The 23,411-nt window shown below is 38.6% G+C and overlaps 1 protein-coding gene across 1 annotated transcript; it reads right to left on the bottom strand.

The window, feature by feature from the left end:
* Positions 1-135: 135 nt before the first annotated feature.
* Pde6h (phosphodiesterase 6H) lies at positions 136-16,501 on the bottom strand. Its single transcript, XM_015498296.2, has 4 exons — positions 16,128-16,501; positions 4,512-4,688; positions 3,426-3,466; positions 136-1,135 (listed from the first exon to the last, which is right to left on the bottom strand). The coding sequence occupies exons 2-4, from the start codon at positions 4,643-4,645 to the stop codon at positions 1,059-1,061; spliced, it is 252 nt and encodes an 83-aa protein (XP_015353782.1). The 5' UTR covers positions 4,646-4,688; positions 16,128-16,501; the 3' UTR covers positions 136-1,058.
* Between the last annotated feature and the right edge of the window lie 6,910 nt (positions 16,502-23,411).

Genomic DNA, 23,411 nt, shown 5'->3' with positions numbered 1-23,411 from the left:
AAACTGAAATGAAGAAATCCATACTGTTAGTACCAAGGCATCCAAGTCAGACAGAGGCAGTATTCAAATTGCACAAGTGCCTTGAAAGTATTGGGAAAAGATAACTATGTGCACATTCCATTTGACACAACCTTAGAGGTGAAGCAAATCTTCATTTTATTTGGAGGGTTCAACTATCTGTACTTTGCGTCTATAGCATATAAAGCTTTTAAACGAATGGTTTAAAAGTGATTTATTATAAATGTACAGAAATCCAGCCGATGCATATACAAATAAGCTGTGACTCTCACCTTAAGCCATTGGACAGAATAATTCCACCAAAGGGAGGCTACAAATAGGAACTTTCCCGAAACAGAGCACTAAAAAGTAGACTCATGTTGTCAGAGTTGTGAGTTTAAGTGTCCAGTCTTCAACTATCGTAGAATTATACAATTCACAGCTACATGGGACCTCAGGATAGCCTAATTCAATAAAATATAGACCAAGAAAGTGAAATTGACAAAGCAGAACTATGACTTGAATCTTAATCTTGTGCTCTTTCACAAGCACCATGTACCTATTTCCACATGACTGTGCCTTCTTTGTTTAATTGGTTCTCAGAACAGGTCATCAAGTATTTGTATGCAGTATTTAGTACAATTTCACCATAAGATTCAAGGTAAATGTCTCCTTTCTTAAATAAGAAGGGGCGAAGAATGACATGCTATCTTAAAATTCTACTACTAATTACAATGAATGCCAAGCAAATTAGATTTGAGAAACTTACACATAAAACAAAATGTACAGAAGTATTGATGACTTCTAATCAGTTGATAGAAAGGGTGGTAAGTTTAAAATGACCCAACAAAAGTAGGTTTTCAATCACACTCCTAGCTGAGCTATGGGCTGCAAGAGAGATTCTGACACCAAGAGAACTCTTGGTAACTGATGGAAAATGACCACAGAAGCCCAAGAAACTCCTTCTAAATACTGAATTTTAAGCCTCTGTCAGAACAATAGAGCAAAAGCAGTCAATTTTACAGCAGATATTGTTGAGCGTTGGCAGAACCTCTGGTGCTTTAGATAATCCCGAACTGGGCAAGCTCATGCAGTTCTAGGTGGCTGAACGCCTCCCAAGGACAAATCACCGTGATATCTGCGAGAGATGAAAGAAGAATATGTAAGCCAACCTCATCCACTGTGTGTGTGTGTGTGTGTGTGTGTGTGTGTGTGTAAGAGAGCCTCTTCCTCGCAAGGAAGGAGAGCCTCTTCCATGCAAAGGATACCCTTCAGGCAGAGACACCTCTCTCCTCCCTCCGCCCCCTGGCAACTGGGAAGCTATCCAGACTGGCCCTATAGCCCAGGAAGAATCCCATCAATTGCACAATTATTGTCCCCACCTCTGCTGCCCACACTGCCCTGGTATCTCTGTTGGTTTCATTCTGTATCCTCTTTGGGAAGGTGACAATGGCTTGACTGGAGTACACTGTGGGGTATGGCTCACTGAGTTTCCCTAAACTTCAACTACCATGGAGAAAGCAGAAGTGGAATTCTAGTCAGGTCAAAGATTAAAAAGGGAATTGGGAGCACTGTAAATCCCCGGGGTCTGAGAATCAGTGGTCTTACTCCTACCCAAATGGGTTCCTTGTGTTTCTCTGACTCACTCTTCAGTTCCTCTACATTTTGAAACGTCTATATCAAATCACATACTGACAGGCAATCTCAAGGCATCATCTAATTCAGCTGCTTGTTTCAGATATTACTATCCCGCATTACAAAGAAGCTGGCTTATACCCAGAGTAAACAATTAGCAATCAATCAATCAATAAATAAAACCAGTTATATATATGGGACTAGAACCAGGTCAAAGACCTCAGATCTTCCTTCAGAATAAATCTGTTTACATTGTTCCAAATGTGTCAGGAGTTTAAGCCTGTCTTCTAGAGCTCAAAGCAAATATGCTGATCTGGCCAAAATACAGAAGCAACTGACCTAGAACAACAAATGACCATTATAAAGTGACTAGAAAATCTATTTGTGATCCCAGGAGTGCCACTGAATATAGAATGCAAACACACTGAGTATCTCCTGGTAAGAACACTGATTTCTATGAGTGTCACCAGTTATCAACCATGTTGAATGAGTTCAAAACATATATTCACACAAAAACCTGCACACAAATATAAATATATGTGTGTGTGTGTGCGCGCGCGCGTGCGCGCGCACGCGCACACGCGCACATAGACAATGGCTTGACTTGTGTACACTTGGAAAAAATCAAGTCCGTCAATAGGCTAAATAAACTGTGGTATGTTCATACAATGGAATATTATTCAACAATAAAAAGAAATGAGCTGTCAAGCCACATAAAGCCATGGATGAACCTTAAGCGAATATTGATAAGTGAAAGAAGCCAGTGTGTAAAAACTTTATACTGTAAGATTCTAACTATATGACATCCTGGAAAAGGCAAAAGTAAGATAAAAATATTTGTGGTTGTCAGGAGTTTGGGAGGAAGGAGAGAGAGATGAGCAGTTGGAACACAGGGGTTGTTTAGGGCAGTGAAACTATGGTACAATAATGGTGGGTACACAACTATTATGTATTAATTAAAACACTTAAAATCATACAAGGAATTAGCCCAAAGCTATGTAAGCCCCAGACTCTGATTAATATGATAATAATGTATCAGTATTGGCTCATCAACTATAACACTCGTGTCACACTGCAAGATGCTAACAATAGGGGAACTGTGCATGAGGGGAAAGAGGAAAGTGGAATAGAAGAAGTCTCTGGACTTTCTACTTGATTTTTCTCTAAATCTAAAATTTCTGTAAGAAATAAAATCTATTAATTTTTTAAAATAGGATGGCATACACTTCCTGGGGTACATTAGTTACGATCATTATCCAGAGAGTGAAAATATTCTAGCCAATTTAAAAAGTTGTATTGGATGCCTCCTGCATGCAGGGTCCTGTTCTTGGTGCTAGAGGATGTGCAAGAAGAGGAAGTTGCTAAGGAGTGGTTTGCCTGGTTGAGTGGAAAGTTTGTCTTATTTCCAGTACCTCACTCTGTGGCCCCACATTGTCACTCAATTCCTCTGTCTCAGATTTCTCTCCTGAAAAGTAAAGTTGGGCTAGACAAACTCTGAGAATCTTTCTAGCATGAAAATCTACAATTGCCCATTATATACCTTCAAAGGTTCTTTAATAAAACAAGGGGATTCATTAAACTTTGGGTCTCCTTGATTTCTTTTAGGGTTTTTGTGTCTGGTCACATATGTATTTACTTAGGAGGGTAAATGAAATTCCCACATTTCTATGTCCTCGAAGGTTCTGCTGCCTTAGGTATTCCTTGTAACTCTCAACTGCCCCTTGAGGCCTGAAGTGTGTAAAGAGGAGAAACTCTAAGTGCAAGGTTCTCACTTAGACATGTGAGTGGCTCACCTGTTCCTAGTCCCTCCATGCCTGGAATGTCATCTCCAAACCTAAGTGGAAAGAATAAAAGAAACATTTAGCTGAGTTCAATTAAAAGGATCCTGGAGTCATGCACATGGACAATTTCTTGACTCAAGGGAGAAGAAGAAGCAGCTTAAGGGTTGTATTTGAGAAATTTCTTTCATTCGCATTGAACTGGAGCAAAGTGAATGTCACTCCAGTAGGACTTAGTGCATCTCTGGAGGGAGATTTTTTATCTTCTCTAGAAACTTTAGTCTAAGACATTTGAAAACCAGAAAGAATGACTAAGAGGACAACTTACTTAAGCTTCACTTTGTAAAATAGAAACTGAAATTAGAGAGCACTACTTACAAAAGACCCTTAGATTCAATTCATCTGCCTGTTCACATTCACAAGCATTAACTTAGCATCTGCTATGTGCCCAACATCATGTTAGTCACAGAAAGTTAAGGAAAACAATAAACAAATTTCCTCTGAGGGATTTTAGCCTTGGGGAACAGATGTAAATTAATAAATGCTATACCAAAAAAAAATAAGAAAGAAAGAAAGAAAGAAAGAAAAGTCAAATTATGATAGCTAAATACTAATCATAGAGCAAACATGAAAGTAAGGATAAAGTTTCAGAGTTCAAAAGCAATATGAATAGAGTATTGAATTGAGCTGTGTGTTGACAGGATTTTTTCAAGGAGAGGGAGAGAAAAGAAAGAACTGAAGACATCAAAGTGTAAAACATAAAAATAAATTGTGTTTTTTGGAAACGACCAGTGGTTCAGTATTCCAGTATTAAAGCACAAGGAATGTCAACAAAGGGTGGTCAAGAAAATCCTGGAAGGTCGAATCCAAGGTTATTTTGAGAGGCTCCATTTCACATGATAAGTTTGGCCATGGACCTGCGAACTGGGAGGGGAAGAGTTACAAAACTAAAGACATGACTCAGCAAAGCCTGAGTTAGACAGGAAAACAGAGGGTGGGGTGGAAATTTGTGTAAGTCTGTTCAATATTAGGAGCATTAGTTTCTCAAAACCAGAGTAGTCTTGTGGGAGCAGTAGGCTTTCTTTTTCCTTTTGGTCTTACCCTTTCACACCCTTTTTAGGAGGTTTGCTCTTGAATTGGCGAGTCTGTCTCTGCTTGAACTTGGGAGGCCCTTTGCGTGGGGTGGCAGGAGCTTGGCTTGCCGCTGGAGGAGCCAAAGTAGTATTGTCACTCATTTTGACTGCCCCTGGTCGACTGATGTTTCCCCTGTGGGGCTCTCTGGACAATGAGAGAGAAAAAAAGAAGACTGTTTAAGTAACAAGAATGGTTGTTATTAGATATTCAGTCTAAACCAGGAAAGACAAGCACTTTGAAAAAGAAGTTCAGTATTCTAAATTAACACAAAGGGGGAGAAATGATTATAGTTTAAAGAGATTTTAAAGAAAATATGGTACAACTCAGTGGAGGCATTCAATGTGTAAACTGACAACCAAGAGACTTACAATCTCGAAAATGTAGGTATATGCTGTTCCGAGAGATGAACTGCTCAAGTTCTATGTGAATTCATCGTAATGGTGAACTTGCCCTCCACTACCACCAGTCCCTTCATTTGTCGAGGGAGGGAAATGGACTATGTACCATATTGCAGCCTATTACAGCTTTCACGGGCTCCAAACTTTATGAATTCTTCCTGCCAGCTATAAAATAACCTGATTCTAAATGTCTATATTTAATGAGCTCTCTTCCTTTAAATAATTTTTAAAATTTTTTTAGTTATAGTTGGACACAATACCTTTATTTTATTTAATTTTATATGGTGCTGCGGATCTAACTCAGTGCCTCGCACCTGCTAGGTGAGTGCTCTACTACTGAGCCACAACCCCAGCCCCTGTTCCTGTATATCTTTATTTTATCTAATCCTCATGTGACCCAGAAACTTTTCTCTTAGTTCTGGGAGGTGACAGTGTAGCCATCTGGATAGGAGAAACTAATAGACATGGGCATAAATAGTGAACTTAATGCAGGCGATTAAGTAATAAGCTTGCATTTTAACTCCATACCCAGACATTAGGTACTTCAGCCATGATTCTCAGATATCTTCAACATTTTCTCCTATCCATATCATAGACCTGTCCAGTATGGTGTTCCCAGGTTAATTTGGTTACAGACATGGACACTGTCCTTTAAATATAAATCACAGAAAAGTATCCATAAAGACAAATTTTTTAAAAAAAGGTGCTAAGCTTTAGAATGACATTTTTTTTTCTTTCTCTATTTCTTTCACAATAATCAACAAAACTTATCCTGAGAAGAAAGATTCTGGAAAGCTCTAAAGAACTTCCAAATAGCCTTAACTTCTTACCCTGAGCCAACCCCTTCCCTAATCTAGTGCTTGGGGACTTTGTTTGCATGGGATCCCTTACTGTGCCTGCCACAGATTTATGCTAACGTTCTTAGCTCAGCTCTCCCTTACAGTCTTCGGCTCCAGCCAATCATCGCTATTTACCCTACTTACGACTTTGAAAATCAGGTTTAAATTATTATCCTTGCCTCCAAGACATTTTGTCCTTGTTTTCTTTTTTCAATTTCTGTTGTCATTTTCTCAATTTGTTGTCACCCTCAATTTGTTCAATAGAAATGCATTGACTAATCTGTGAGCTGGTGCCAGGATGGTGAATTCGGTCAAGGACCTAAATCACTTGCTCATGCTATGAATCTCGTCTTTATCTCCTGCTGAAGGAGGCCTCATAAGGCTGCTTTTCAATTTGAGAACATTTTTGTCATCTCAGAACCTATGACAGAGCCAGATGCACTGCAGTGTGCCATATACATTGTATTGGTCAAGTGAGTGAATAAATTAATAAAGAAGTAGACCTTGGGTGTTCGCATCCTGACCTGAGACTTTTCCATTGGACCACAGGGAAGGCACTAGATGGACTTCACCTCACAAAGCCCTCAGTGGCTTTAGGACATGCACTGCCAGCTCCTCTGATCACCAAGTCTCACTCTTGTGCTGTGGGTCCTCTCTAGCCCTGTCAACAGGCAAGGTTTGTGCCTCTCCCAAGTGTGGTTGGGACCATGGGATTCGGTGGTGGGTGGCCAAGGACAGCATTATGTTCAGAGTACCACCAGCAATTGACACATCCTGACTCTGCCAAAGCCACAGGGAAAAGTAGAAAACTTCTCCTGACTCAAGATTTTTAGACTCTTCAGTTCTTTCAAAGTAGTAAGAAACCATATGTTTTCCTTCTTTCATCTGGAGAACCTATTAGGATTAGGATGCCCAGGTTTTACAGATAAAAATATAAGGCACCCAAGTTAAATCTGAATTTCAGGCAAATAACAAATTAGTTTTTAATGAAAGTGTATCCCATGTATTTCAATGTTCATAATTATACTAAGAAAATAATTTGTTATTTATCTGGAATTCAAATTTAACTGGGAATTACATTGTTTTCTGGTGACCCTAATTAGAATCCTCTTACTTGAGAGCCAGAGTTTGATAATAGGAAGACTTAAGGTGACCTTGATCTGTCAAATTACCCTTTGGGATAATACAGTGTGAAGACTGTGCCCTTTAAAATCAAACAGATTCAGTTTTAATTCCTTCTTTTTTTAAAAAAAAAAACTGGTTATGTGACCTTGACAAGTTGCATATCCCTCTCTGGACCTCATTCCATTTATAAAATGAATCAAATAACACCTTCCCTTTCAGGTCATGGGGAACATTAAGGGAGATAATGTAAGTAGGTATTAAATACTGATATTAGATTTGGGATTACTAATACTTAGATCTTCCCTTGAAATGTCTAAGGGAATCCTGGAGCTGAATAATCTAAAAACTAGCAACAGTCTCGACTCTTGCTAAACGAGGAGGTTTCATGTTTTTGACCTCCAAAAGTGTCAAGCACATCATTCCTTTGTGAGGCAGAATACTTCCCTGTTTTTACTTCAATATTAGCTCTTCTCCTTTTGAACATTATAAACACGTTCTACAGAAAGAAGTGGATACAAGAGCTCGCTTAGAAGAGAGCTGGGGTTGGGGTCCTTTAGACCCAACACAGCAAAGCTCAGCTGTTTAAAGGTATAGATGATGATCCTCCACAAATTCCAGTGAAAGAAAAGCAATTTCAGAAGGTTCTTGAGACAGACCCTCTGATGCTGCTTTATCATCCCAATTCCCAGTTCCCTTTTCTCAGCAGAGATGTAGGCAGAGAGACAACTCCATTGTTAATAGACTACAGAAGAGTGTAGAGGGAGGCACAAGGGACAGTACTATTTACTCCACTGCAGGGTTTGGGCTTTTGATATCACCCAGGATCCTGCTGAGGCAGGAAAAAAAGCAAATAATTTGGAGGACCAAATAAGACCCAAACAAAAGATATTTAAAAAAAAATCTAGTAAGTACTTTGCTTCAGAATGGAGCAAACAAGCACTTTAGCCTTAAAGGAAGAAGGCTAAGCCACTGCTGCAACCACGGTCAACCTTGGTGCCCACTCTGCTCACTATTTCCTTATCCTCACACTCTCACAGGGGCCTCTTGGTGCCTGGGCCGAGTTGGCCAGCACACCCTGGGAGTAAAGCACTGTTTGCTCTGTGGTCTTTTAATGGCCTAGATCCCTCCTTTCCCAGAAAACTGTTTGTTGTGAAGCCTCAAAAAGAGGAGGGTCCATTTTGGTTTCCTTCCAAATGAATTCAGTAATCAAGGTTTGCAGTGACCTGTAAGTTTCACCCATTAGCTTGTCACATAGCAGTACAAGGAGGTTTCAGTGTATTTCCTTCATGTTCTCTCCCATTTTCAGCCCCAGCCCCGGTAGAGATTCACAGGTCCAGAATGTTCTCTTCTTCCATTTTTTGTTTGTTTGTTTTAGATTCAGATCAACCCTCCATTGCCCTTCAGTTAAATCCTCCTCAAACTCCCCAGAAGTTGAGAAATACTCACAGAGCTGCACGTTGCTCCTATAAGCCGTCCAGTTGTCTTCCTCACGATAGACAAAAGAATCTTTGCATCCTGATTTCTCTCTCTGTAATACCCTCGTGCTACCTAATCCCACCGTCATAAGCTCAGAACACCAACCCAAGGGCAAAGAAGTTGCAAGACGATGGGGTGAGACTGGGACAGGCTTAGGAGTTTTCAGATAATGAGATGGTCTTTAAACAACTGACAGTGCTCTCCCTCCTATTGGTAGGTAGATATTGAATGCACAAACATACACAAAGTATTGATAACCAGGGTAGATATTAAGTTTTTAATTCTATTATCTTTTGTTCTTTTCCATACCCACATTTAGTCCTACCCTATTACTCCTCTCTCTACCCCTCCCCCCCTCCCTCACTTTCTCCCTCCCTCCCTCTCTCTCTCTCTTTCTCTCTCTCTCACACACACACAAACACACACAGACAGACACACACACAGACACACACGCCTAATTCTTATGGAACGCTAGATAACTGCAGAGAAGAGAGTGAACCTCAGTACTTCCTGCAGCAAAAGGGTTTTGATCATGTAAATAGTGCCACTGAAAAACATGTGATATCTGTTCCTTAGTGGAATTACATGTACTTCCCCTGGGAGGTGGAAACTTCAAGTTGGGAGTGATATCAAATTCAGTGACATTTAACAGAGAAGAGGCTCAAGTAATAGCTAGGAGTTGTGAGCCAATGAAATTTGTTTGAAAATTGATTGCTCGGTTGTCCATAACCAGAGATTTCAGGGTGCAGGGACCAGGCTATGATCTATTTCACTGGGACACTTGGCTTCATCCTCCAATTGCATTTAGTCACTAGTATTAATTTATATGTTACTTCACATGATTTTAAACAGAACTTAGCTTATATGCTAGTAATCTTACTTGATAAATTCATCATAGAAACACCAGATGATTTATTCAAGACTGCTTATAAAGTTAACAGTGGATCTAAGAGCAAGGACCAAGCTTGGGAACACCTTGCATTCTTCTACTCTACCAACAACAAAACAGACACAACCAAGATGTACATGGGCTGGTCACTTGTAGGCTTTGCTTGTGAATTTTAGTGTGCCTTTCCTAAATTGCTACACATTAGAGAATTGAACTTCATAAGATTTTAAAGAACATCAATTTATCCTTCCTAGGCAGGGAAATATTAATTGGTAGCCTCAAACAGATGACATGAGTAGATAAATAGCTTACGAATTTCTTATATGTGGTCTTTACCAAAATTAGAGCAGTTGTGAAAGCAGCAAACAGCCTGCCAAGCTGCAAAGTGTTTGTAGTCTGTGTGGGTCCCTCCCTCTCTCCTCTGCGTCTCCATTACCAGTCACATCTTCCTCTGCTCCTACGTACCAGGCACATAGATATTTTGATGCTTGTTTAACAAACTGTCAAATTGTGTTCTCCATTTCCTTCATGAAGAACAGCAATTAATTCTTAAGGGCATTGGGAAGAGCTGTAGGCTGAGTTGTCCAGAATGTTGTCACTTAAAGTGGAACAACATCAGTATCTCCTGCCAGGATTTCTAAAATCCTAGAAAATGCAGGATTTTAGGCCCTACTCCAGATTTATTGAATCTGCATTTCTTGATGCATTTTTACATTCATGAAAGTGCCAGGCTAGATCTACATTCAGGTTTGGATTTACCATTTCTCTGCTATGTGAGAAGATTGCCACTTCTTTGAATCTCAGTTTCCTTATCTGTAAAATGAATGATTTAGAGTGCCAGGATCTTCGTTGTCTCCTATGCCAATACTCTTGAAAGAGATAACCCACAATCATCAGTAATAGCATTTTTAATCCTATTATTATTAATGGAGCAGGTTTGGGGTAGTGGGGGAGTGTCACAATCCTTCTCCCAGAGACCTGTCAAACTAAAAGACCAAACATTTATGTCATAAGCAGAAGGAAACATAGTTCAAGACAATGTGGAGTTCTAAGGAACTGGTCTCTATTTTCTGTCTCCATGGAACATAGCCATTCATTGTTCCCTGTTCTAAGTGGCTGCTTTCTGGTTCTGTCTCTACTACTCCTGGCTGGTACGGAGCTGCAAGGGATTTGAGTAGACTTGCCTATCACTGCCTCTGTTGGGCAGAGGTCTTCTACCAGGTAACTTCACTGGTCACTGACTAGTTTAGTAATGGTTAACTCTTAATCATTTTATCTCTGATCTTAGCAGCCTGATAATGGGACCACATGACTTTAAGCAAGGTAACCAATCACTATGGGATTCCTCTAAAAGTACTTTGGTGGACTAGACATGAAATAAATAAAGCTAATAGAAACTTCACTGAGCAAGGAAAAAGAAGAAGGAGGAGGAGGAGGAGGAGGAGAAGAAAGTGGGGGAGGAAGAAGAAGAAAAAGAAAAGGGAACTAGGTACAATGGAAGATGAATCATAAAAACATTTCACTAAGTAAAAAATATCCACCACCAAAAGGATCTATATTATTTGATTTTATTTATGACACTCTGGAAAGGCAAACTGTAGAGCACTAGAGAACAGATTGGGGTTGCCAAAGGTTGTAGTTGAAGGAGTAATTGACTTCAAAGGCAGAACACAGGAATTTTTTGAGGGATGATGGACTACTGGGTATCTTGATCACAGTGGTAGATGAACAAATCCATGCATTTGTTGGAGCTCATGAGTACACACCACAGAGTAAGTTTTATTACGTGAAAATTTCAAAACTAAATGTAATAAAATATTTTTTAAAAAGCCTAAGCTCGATATCTTTATAATCATTGGTTCTTGATCCCTCTGACAGATGGGAAACTACTACTCATTATATATAGGAAAGTAATTACCGGCAGGTACTAAGTAATTAAAAAGTTAGCTGTCCTGTAAGCTGCTTACACAAGTGCTAATCTCTAAGCTTTCTTAGTGCTTCTTAAAATACCAGTGAGTAGGAAAACACATATTAAAGTCACATTTCCTCCACATTTGGAATCTCCTAGCCTGAGCTACCCATTCCAACTTATGCACAGTGAAGACCAGAGAGGAATATTCTAAATGTGGAAGAGGAATGTGCAAGTTAGGTCCTTCTTTCCTTTAATATCCTATATCTTGATCCTCCAGAACAGCATTATTACTCTTGAAAAAATAATATATTTGATTAAAAATATAATACTCTCTTCCAGAAAATAGAGCAAAAGTTACACTTTCCAACTCATTTTATAAGGCCCATTTTACCTCGATACTAAACCCAAAGTATGAGAGAGAGAGAGAGAGAATGCAATGTATCTCTGAACTTAGATGTAAAAATTCTGAACAAAATATTAACAAATCAAATATATCAATGTGTAAAAAGAATGATCCACCACAACCATGTGAGATTTATTCCAGCTTTACAAGGCTTACTAGCTATTCAAAAATCAAGCAACATAACTGACCAGGCTAAAGAAGAAAAATCTGTCAATTAATGAAGAAAAACCATTTGGCAAAACCCCAAACCTATTCATGATAAAAACTCTTAGCAAACTAGGAATGGGAGACCTTATAAGGAGCAAATATAAAAATCTACAGAAGCACAGTAGAGAACTCAGATATAGATTCACACAAATAGATAGGCCCAGTTAATCTTTGACAAAAGCAATTCAATGCAGGAAGACAGCCTGTTCAACAAATGAGCATGGACATTATGGCCATAGATATCCACAGACCAGAACTAATAAGAAGAAGAACCTTAACCTAAGCTTCACACTTTCTGCACCCAAAACTTCACACCCACACCTCCTACTTTGTACAAAATTTAGTTCCAAATGGGCTACAGGTTTAAATGTAAAACTACAAAACTTTTATAAACATTTAGGAACTTGGATTTGGTGAAGAGGATTTAGACTTGTCAGTGAAAGCATAATCAGCAACAGGGAAAAAAAATAATCAATTTTGACCTCATAAAAATTAAAAATGTTTGCTGTGTAAAAATCCTGATAGGAGGACTAAAGGACAATTATACTGAGAGACAGTATATGCAATTCATATACCCAACAAGGGACATGTATCTAGAAAATAGAAAGTACTCCTAAAACTCCATATGAAAGAGGGGAACAATCCAATTAGAAAATGAACAAAAACATGAATAGACAAAACACAGAAGAGGATGTGTGGATATAGATGACAAATAAGCACATAAAATGTTTACCATAATTATTCACTGGGAAAATGCAAAAATGTGATGGATATTATTATCCCAAGTACATGTATGAAAACATGAATTGGTGTCAATATACTTTGTATACAACAAGAGATATGAAAATTGTGCTCTATATGTGTAATAAGAATTGTAATGCATTCTGCTGTCATATATAAATTTTAAAAAATTTTAAAAAACACAATGAGATGTGACCATGTACTTGTAAAAATTAATATAAAAAGAGTCTACTTATTACACTAAATGATGGCAAAGATACAGGGAACTGGGTCATTTATGCATTACAGGTGGAAATATAAAATGGTACAGCCACTGTGGAAAACAGTTTGGCAGGTTTTTCTAAAGCTAAACATGCATTTGCTATACAACCTAGTAAGGCACTCTTAGGTATTTATCCAGGGAAGTGAAAAATTAGTTTCACTCAGAAACTGGTACATAAATGCTCGTAACAGCTTTATTCATTCTCCCAAACTAGAGAGTTTCCAAATCTCCTACAATATGTGAATAAACAAACCATGGTACTTTTGTACTATGGAATACTGCCCAGCCATAAAAAGAAACCAAGTACCAATACACACAACAATTTGGATGCAACTCAGGGGAATTATGCTAAATGAAAAAAAAAAGCCAATTTCAAAAGTATGTATGATTCCATTTATATAAGAAAAAATTATAGAGATGGAGAACTGGTTAGGGCCGGGTGTGGTGGGCGGTGTACATGACTACAAAAAGTAAAAGAAGAGAGTCTTGTGGTTATGGTAGAATTATGTATCTTGATCATGGACACACACACACACACACACACACACACACACACACAAACACACACACATACGAAATCTGAATAAACCCTGAGAATTGGGCCGATGTCAGTTTTCGAAGTTAATACTGTACACCATTAAGCAAGACTTAATAAAAGAGAAGTCTCCCTGTATATCTCTTGACAACTTCCTGTGAACCTATCATTATTTCATAATATAGGGTTTAAAAAGTTTATTATTCTAGTGCTTAGCTTTTTTTGAGTTCTTTATATACCCCAGAGATTAGTGCTCTATCTGATGTGTGAGGGGTAAAAATTTGCTCCCAGGCTATAGGCTCTCTGTTCACCTCACAGGTTGTTTTCTTTGCTGAGAAGAAACTTTTTAGTTTGATTCCATCCCATTTATTGATTCTTGGTTATAATTCTTGTGCTATAGGAGTCTTATTAAGGAAGTTGGGGCCTAATCCAACATGATGAAGATTAGAGCCTACTTTTTCTTCTATTAGACAAGAGTCTCTGGTTTAATTCCTACATCCTTGATCCACTTTGAGTTGAGTTTTGTGCATGGTGAGAGATAGGGGTTTAATTTTATTTTGTTGCATATGGATTTCCAGTTTTCCAAGCACCATTTGAAGAGGCTATCTTTTCTCAAAAAAACAAATAACCCAATCAATAAATGGGCCAAGGACCTGAACAGATACTTCTCAGAAGAGGATATACAATCAATCAACAAAAAATGTTCATCATCTCTAGTAATTAGAGAAGTGCAAATCAAAACTACTCTAAGATATCATCCAGTCAGAATGGCAGCTATTATGAAGACAAATAACAATAAGTGTTGGAAAGGATGTAGGGGAAAAGGTACACTCATACATTGCTGGTGGGACTGAAAATTGGTGCCACCAATATGGAAAGCAGTATGGAGATTCCTTGGAAATCTGGGAATGGAACCACCATTTGACCCAGCTATCCCTTTCCTCCGTCTATACCCAAAGGACTTAAAATCAGCATACTTCAGGGACACAGCCACATCAGTGTTTATAGCAGCACAATTCACAATATCTAAACTATGGAACCAACCTAGATGCCTTCAGTAGATGAATGGATTAAAAAATGTGGCATACATACACAATGGAATTTTACTCAGCAATAAAAGAGAATAAAATCATGACATTTGCAGGTAAATGGATGACATTGGAGAAAATAATGCTAAGTGAAATTAGCCAATCCCCAAAAAAACAAATGCTGAATGTTTTCTCTGATATAAGGAGGTTGATTCATAGTGGGGTAGGGAAGGGGAGCATGGGAGGAATAGACAAACTCTAGATAGGACAGAGGGATGGGAGGGAAAGGAAGGGGGCAGGGGGTTAGCAAGGATAGTGGAATGTGATAGACATCATTATCCAAAGTACATGTATGAAGATACAAATTGGTGTCAACATACTTTATATACAACCAGAGATATGAAAAATTGTGCTGTATGTGTGTAATAGGAATTGTAATGCATTCCACTGTCATTTATTTTTTAAAAAATTAATTTTAAAAAAGTTTTTTTTCTTAAATCCATAAGAAGAAGCCTGTTACAGTTTAGACATGAGGTGTCTCCCAAAAGCTCATGTGTGAGAAAATGCAAGAGATTTCAGAGGTGCACTGATTGTGCTATGAGAACCTTAAGTTAATCAGTGCATTAACTCACTTGAATGGATTAACTGGGTGGAACTGGTAAAGAGTGGCTGGAGGAGATGGGTTCCTGGGGGCAAGACTTTGAGGTATATATTTTGTCTTTGCTGAGCAGAGCTTCCTCTCTCCCCCCACCCCGCTTCCTGGTGCCATGTCCTGAGCTTATTTCTTCCCCGACATTCTACTACAATCATGTTCTGCCTCACCTTGAGCCTAGAGCATATATAATTGGCTATCTATGGGAAGGAGACCTCTGAAATCATGTGCCACAAATAAATTTTTCCTCCTTTATATTGTTCTTTTGGGCCTTTTAGTCACAGCAACACATGGCTAACTAAAATAGAAGCACAGCAACTTAAACATAGTAGCAATCAAGTCAATATCTGTGGGAAGCTCTCATTCTCCATCTACTTCCCTAAAGCCATTCTTCCACCTCAAGCCACTCCTCTGCTTCCTCTGTGGGCATCTCTCGCTTTTTTCCTAAATGCTGAGGTTTCCTAGCACATTTTCCTTTTCCGTTCATTTTTACAGAGACTTGTTGACAGTCTACTATGTAAGAAGCCAATGTTCCAGTCCCTGGGACAACAGGAAACATAACAAGGTCTCTGCCCTCACAGAGATCACATTCCTGTGGAGAAATGGATAATAAACAGAAAAAAAATACATAAAATATATAGAAATGTTATATACTGTAAATAAAAATAAGTCTGATGATCAGATCAAGGCACTATTTTAGGTAGAATGGCTAGAGAAGATCTCTCAGAGGGACTGGCACTTGATCCCTATGATTATCTGTGGTGAAAGAATTCCTGTAGAGAGTAACTCCTAAAATAGGAGCCTGTTTCTCATGAAAGGATTGGCAAGGGAGCAGGATACTAGAATGAAGAGGACAATGGCTAAGTATAGGAAATGAGTTTACAGTTTTGCCACGGGCCAGATCATAAGTATATCAGTTATCAGATGCTGCACAGAGTACCCCAAAATTTATCAGTTTCTAACACACTTGTTATTTCACATGTTTTTGTTATCATTTTTTTCCTGATACTTGAGATTGAACCCAGGGGTGCTGTACCACTGTGCTACATCCCCAGTCCAGTATTTTTATTTTGGGACAGGGTCTTGCTAAGTTGCTGAGCTTGGCCTGGAACTTACCATCCTCCTGCTTCAATCTCTTGAGTCACTGGAATTAGATGTGCATCACGATATCTAAGGCTCAATCCAGGAGCAGCTTAGTTGTCTGGTTCCTGCTCAGGATCTCTCATGAAATTGCTGCCAAGCTATCAGCTGGGGCTGTCATCACATGGAGCTAGAAGATTCACTTCTGGGATGGCTCACTCTTGTGGCTTTGGCAGAAAACCTAGGTTCCTCACCATGCAGACCACTCCATACAGGGTTTGAGTGTCACTGTGAGATGGTTCCCAGCTTCCCACAGTACAAGTGAGCTAAAGGAGCTCAAGAGAGGAGACACAATGCCTTTTTGTAACAGCCTCAGAAGCCACACACAATCTCTTCTTCCATATTCTATTGGTCACACAGACCCACCCTGATACCATGTGATCAGGGCTGAATAACAGGATCAGTGGGGCTGTCTTGGGGGGCAGTTACCACAGTGTGGCAACCATGGGACTTCCAATTATTACAAATGGATGGAAGGTCCCTAGATGTTTGAAAGCCATGTGATGGTGAGTGTGCTTCTTACTCTGACTGCTATGAGAACAGTGTGTTAGAGAGGGCTGTTGTGGAAATGGAAATAAGGAGGTTGTTGTAAAGATCCAGCAGAGGCACGATGAAGGGAGGACCAGGGTACTAGCAAAGGAGGAAATGAGTCATCAGCAGGTAACACATTGAAAGTAGAGCTAACAGGATTTCCTCAAGCTGTCTAACTGCTCCTTCCAGACTCTCTGAGTGAACAAGCCCATTTATATGGCTTAAACTAGTGTTTCAGCTTACCTGCAGAGCTTTCCAAAGCATAGATTCTTGGCCCAACTCCAGAGGTTCTGATACAGTACGTTGGAGTTGGACCTGGGACTTTGCATTTCTGACAAGTTCCTTAGGGATGCTGATCTGCTAGTACATAGACCATACTGGTTTATATGTCGTATGAGGTCTAAATCATTAGCCTAGTGTTGAAATCCTGCCTTACATATCTTACTGTGTGTCAGAAATCACTTCCTAGACATGTCATCTTTCAAACTGAACATGTCCAAGCTCAAGACATTATTTTCCTCATTGTATCTGTTCCTTCTTTTGTAAGTTCTATCTCAGTAGGTGGTACCACCAAGGACCCTAACAAGAGAGCCAGAAGTCATCTGCAACTCCTGATTCTTTCTCACCTTCATCTGTCATACCACATCACTCACCAAATCTTGGCAACTTCACTTACATATTTCTCAAATCTGACCACCTCTGTAAATCTCTATTCTGATTGTAATAGTTCAAGCTTAAAAGTCTCCTAAAGGGTTTTATACACATCAACTTCTTCTATAGTATTTTACCAGAGTGAATTACATAAAACATAAAACTAATCATGTCCTTCCTTTATTTTCAGTGGTTCTCCATCACTGATGGAAATCAAGGCAAAGTTCCTTATTAATACAGCATAAGAAGCCTGCTGTGCTCTGAACCCTGACCCTGCCCCACTCCAGGAACATTTCTCATCCTTTCGTTACATGCACTTTGTACTCCAGCAATCTTTGCTCCTCCCTTATAATTTCCTGCAGGTGTCACACTTGTTAGTCAACTTTGCATTTCTGTGACCAATAAACCATACAAGAACAGCTTAGAGAAGGAAAGGTTTATTTGGGCTCATGGTTTCAGGGGTCAGTCCCTAGATGGCTGACTCCATTGCTCTGGGTCTGAGAGAAGGGAGAACATCATGGCAGATGAATGTGGCAAAGGAAAGGTACTCAGCTCATGACAGCCAGGAAGCAAAGAGAGCTTGAGTGCAAGGAGCCAAGGGTAATATAACACCCAAGAGCATGTTACCAGTGACATGTTACCTACTTCCTCCAGCCACACCCCACCTGCCTATGGTTATGGCTCATTAATTAAATTATTAATCCACCAAATGGATTGTTCTGCTGATTAGGGTGTACTCTCACAATCTAACTGTTTTGCCTCTGAATGGCCCTGCATTGTCTCATTTACAAGCTTTTGGGGCACACCTCATCCCCACCATAACACACCATACTAGGATGTGATACCATTGCCTCTGCTGCTTCTTTATGTCAGATAACTTCTCTCCCACTTGCAAACTTCCCCACATCAAATGCCCAACACCTACTATCCTTCAGGACTGAGCACCGTGGCCACTTCCTTACTTATGCCCTCACAATACTCATGTACGTTTTCTTTCCCTGTGCTCACAACAAATTTGTCTCTGTCTTCCCTTATTAAGTTATTAGTAACTGGAGGTCTAGGATTATGTTTTGTTTATCTTTTTTGTCTTTACCTTTAGGCAGGTTCTGACATCTAATTGGGAATTATTGTTTGTTAAATTTGAAATGAGTCCTTATAGCTGGGCCGGGTGTCTCATGCCTGTAATCCCAGCACTCTGGGGCTGAAGCAGGAGGATGGCAACTTCTAGACCAGCATCGCAGCTCAGTAAAACCGTGTCTCAAAAAATATAAAGGGCTGAGGATGTAGATCAGTGGTATAGTGCTGCTGTGTTCAAGCCCCAGTACCAAAAAAAAAAAAAGAAGAAGAAGAGTCTTTATGCCAAAATTATGAAATACAGCCATTGTAGTTCAGGTATGTCATATGTAATCATGTGCCTCATAACAACGTTTTTGTCAATGATGAACCACATAGATGGTCCCATAATATTATAGTGGAACTAAAATATTCAATCACTTAGTGACACTGTAGCCATAGTAATATAGCAGCACAACAGTTACATATCTGTGGTGATGCTGGAATAAACAACATACTGCACTGCAGTTTGTGTAAAAGCATAACATACTGTTTTTTATGTGTGGTACCTAATACTTGATAATATAGTTGAGTTATGTATTGACTATAGTATACTTTTAATTACATTATTTTGTTATTCATAATTATTAAAAAAAAAAAAGATAATGATAAAACAGCTCTGGGAAGATCCTTCAGGAAAGTTCCAGAAGAAGCTGTTACCTTAGGAAATGATGGCTCCAGGCATGTTTCTACCCCTGGAGACCTGCCAGTGACATAAGACATGGAAGAAAGTGACAGTGATCATCCTGACCCTGCATAGACCTAGGCCTATGTGTGTGTTTGTGTCTTAGTTTTTAACAAAGAAGTTTAAAAAGTTAAAAAAATAGAAATAGAAAAAAGCTTATTCAATAAGGATATAAAGAAAAATATTATGTACATTTGCATAATGCATTTTCATTTGAAGCTATTACAAAAGAGTTAGTTTAAATTTTTTTTAAGTTTATAAGGTAAAAATTTATAGTAAGCTAAGGTTAATTATTATTGAATAAAAGTACTTTTATAAATGCAGTGTAGCCTCGGTGTGCAGTGTTTGTAAAGTCTACGGTTGTGGACAGCAGTGTCCTAGGCCTTCACGTTCACTCCCCAGTCACTCACTGACTCATCCAGAATAATTCCTCGTCTTCTACACTCAATTCATGGTAGGTACCCTACACACAATTTTTTAATTTTTAAAAAATCTGTTATACCATATTTTTACTCCACCTTTTCTATGTTTTGATATGTTTAGATATATAGATACCATTGCCATTGTTTTGCAATTGCCTACAGTTTTAGTGCAGTAACCTGCTGCACAGGTTTATTTATACCCTAAGGGTAATGGGCTATCCCATGTAGCCTATGTGCATAGTAAGACTAGGCCATCTAGGTTTGTGTAAAGTGCACTCTGTGATATTTGTGCAACAAAATTACTTCATGACATTTCTCAGAATACATCTGTCATTAAGTGACACTTGACAGCATACACAGAAAAGAAGAAAGTAAAAGTCTCAGTTACCCTCTTGGCACATGACCATATTCACATTCATCCCTCCCCAAGGCCATAGTCTCCTGGAAGAACAAGGGGTGGAGTAGGGGAAGAATGCAGGCATAGCTGTTCTACTTAGACACATATTTCTACTGAATAATTTTACACAAATTATTACACAATTCAGTTAAGTATTATTCTGGGCATTCCAAGGAATACGAGGTATGTAAGATGTAATCCTTTCTTCAACCATTTTATTTATTTGTTTGTTTGTTTGTTTGTTTATTATATATGACAGCAGAATGTATTACAATTCTTATTACATAATAGAGCACAATTTTTCATATCTCTGGTTGTATACACAGTATATTCACATCAATTTGCATCTTCATACATGCACTTTGGATAATAATCATCATCACATTCCACCATCATTAATTACCCCATGCCCCCTCCCTTCCCCTCCAATCCCTCTCCCCTATCTAGAGTTCATCTATTCCTCCCATGCTCCCTTTCCCTACCCCACTATGAGTCAGCCTCCTTATATCAAAGAAAACATTCGGCATTTGGTTTTTTGGGATTGGCTAACTTCACTTAGCATTATCTTCTCTAACTCCATCCATTTACCTGCAAATGCCATGATTTTATTCTCTTTTATTGCTGAGTAATATTCCATTGTGTATATATGCCACATTTTTTAATCCATTCATCTATTGAAATTTTTACCCCTCACACATCAGATAGAGCACTAATCACTATGGTATATAAAGAACTCAAAAGCTAATCACCAAAAAAATCAAATAACCCAATCAATAAATGGCAAGGACCTGAAGAGACACTCCTTCAAGCATTTTATATTTAGCTGGAAATATAAGTTCAATAGTCACAAAATAATTGCTTAACAATACAAAACAGTGCTTACTAGAGTTCTAAAGTATACTGCATAATTACACACTTTAGAATTTCAGAAAAACACACAACGTACAGTGTAGTTTAATATGCCATATATATTACATATTATAAAATTGTACATTCTAGAAATTTTGGGAAAAAAATAATTCATTTGCTCTGAATCGTGGATGCAAAGCTTCAAAGAAGGAAGAGGTAATATTTGAGATTTACGTGGAGTGGTCATGAGCAGTTAGATTCAGTTATTCTAATATTTGCTAAACAGCCAAAAGGATAAAAATGATAATGATGGAAATGATGCTTTTTTAGCCCAGGTCTTTTATTAAGCATGTACTGTGAAGTAAAAACTGCTAGATATCACACATCATTTCCAACCCTTCCAGCAATTTTGAAGATCAGTATCATCCCTTTTTGATAGATGAAAAAATTAAGGCTCAGAGAAATAAAACCATTTAGTCCAAGGCCATGTTGACAGGAGGAGTTGGCACTGGGATGCCTGCCTGAAACTCAGCTCTTCCCTCAGCAGGGCTCCTGTGGATGCCACATGGACTCTTTTCAGAATGAACAGCCTTAGGGCAGAACGCCTTCTGAGTGTTTTGTAGCCTCTAAGAAATATCTGTGCCCAAAAAAGGTCAGGTTCATGGCAAAGGCCTTGCCCCATGGAAGAGTTGCCAAGAATTTACCTCTCAGCTGTATCCTTGCAATGGCTGGAAAATACTTTAAAAGTTTTAATGATTTCTCTAAAAACTCTAAAGCAGGTTTCCAAGATCTGTTGATTTCATTAGGCATTGCAGTGTTTACGGGCTGTTACCATGACAGGCCCCTTCTTGTACCAGTATATTAGACGTGGAAGAGGGAGTCTCGGTATATAACCCACCTTCATCAGCATGGACTGGAAGTGGAGTGTCTGCCATTTTAACTCTCTTAAAGGAACCTCTTCAGTTTTCCCATCTGATAACACATGTGAACAATGACCTGCAACAGAACACAAGAAGAGGTCATTTGAGGTAGACCACTGCCCTGATCATGATGCTAAAATATATTTTAGGAGACCCTAATAGTTTCCCTTGAACTTACTGAAAGTTCATAGTTTAAAATTATTATTTAAAATTTAAAATGATGTCTAAATTAATAATTTCTAATTTTTTTAAAGAGAGAGAAGAGAGAGAGAATTTTTTAATATTTATTTTTCAGTTTTTGGTGGACACAACATCTTTATTTTATTTTTATGTGGTGCTGAGGATCGAACCCAGCACCCCGCGCATGCCAGGTGAGCGCGTTACTGCTTGAGCCACATCCCCAGCCCCAATAATTTCTAATTTTCTTGAGGTCAGGGCCTACTTTGAAAATTTGATGAAATTATGAATGCTCTCCCCCTCCCCCAACAGTAGCACATAGGTTACACATACACACACTGCTTCTATAATATTTGGGAGCTTGAATACCTCCAACATCTTTGCTTATAGCCCTGCATTAAGAAAAATTGTGAGGGCATGCCAGGTTCAGCTCAGCAGGAACAAAATGTCATGCCAGGCTAATAATATCTTCCCTGAGATTGTGAGAAATGGGAAGCAGCAGGTAGACCAGGAATTTATAATTTTAAAATCATTGTTTCAGTTAATGTATTCTGCATATGTTATTTTTTAATTGTTCCTTTATTAGAACATAAACTCCATAGCACCGCAGAGAGTTTGTCTGTCTACTGTGTATACCAGTGCCTGGAACAGTACCTGGAAGAAAAGAAGTCATCACAGATATATCAAATGAATAAATGTGCCCCCTCCAGAGGGCCAGAAGCTAGGAAAATCTACTACCTTCTATGTATATTAGTATATGTTTCTGTTTATAATAAAATTATGTACTTCATTTCAAGGGCCATATTCTATCTATATATTGTTGAAATTAATGATCATTTCTTAAACAGATTTGCTTGAATAGTTAGTTCTAAACATGTTGATATAAATACAAATACTGAAATATTAGTACAAATAAGCATTTATTATTGACAATATCATAGAATGAGTATGACTTAGGCGCTTAAAAACTTTTTTCCTCACGTGATTTAAATATGGTCTTGGCAACTTGTTCCCATTTAATTGTCTCATAAATCATTTCCTCAGATATGGTATAAAACCAAATTTAGCACTTGTGAAATTGTCCCAGATTCTGAGTTAGAACACTATGAATTAATGAAGTCACATTTTATTTTGTAATCTGCATCCCTAGTTTTGATCAAAGGGAGTGCTTCAGCTTTTGTTTAATTTGAAGGAAAAATTAGGGAAAAAAACCCTAAAATAAACAACACTTTATTGTTTGTGGTGCAATATGAAGCTACATCTTGAAATTATAACCTATAAAACTCCAAAAATTTGTTTGAGGACAAATTTTTAAATTTAGCACCAAGTATATGCACTTAACATTCATAATTTCCACTCTGCGTTCACTGCCAGCACACTTTCAACATGGCTGGCTGATGAAGAAGCTGGCAGGCACCTAGGAGGAACAGAAGTTGGTGAAACAAAGTAAAGCTATTTGAATTCATTACTGCTGGCTTTAGACTGCTTGCCTCACTAAGCTTAAGCACTGGAGTG

This window comes from Marmota marmota, unplaced genomic scaffold (genome assembly GCF_001458135.2).
Source record: "Marmota marmota marmota unplaced genomic scaffold, marMar, whole genome shotgun sequence".
In the NCBI taxonomy this organism is placed as follows: Eukaryota; Metazoa; Chordata; class Mammalia; order Rodentia; family Sciuridae; genus Marmota; species Marmota marmota.
This window is presented reverse-complemented; position numbering and strand designations above follow the sequence as displayed.

Excerpts from the sequence above, each read along its gene's own strand:
- Pde6h (XM_015498296.2), bottom strand. The coding sequence starts at position 4,645 with ATGAGTGACAATACTACTTTGGCTCCTCCAGCGGCAAGCCAAGCTCCT. Across the intron at positions 3,467-4,511 it reads CCTAAAAAGGGTGTGAAAGG|GTTTGGAGATGACATTCCAG; the intron begins GTAAGACCAAAA and ends CTTTCCACTTAG. Across the intron at positions 1,136-3,425 it reads CATGGAGGGACTAGGAACAG|ATATCACGGTGATTTGTCCT; the intron begins GTGAGCCACTCA and ends CATCTCTCGCAG.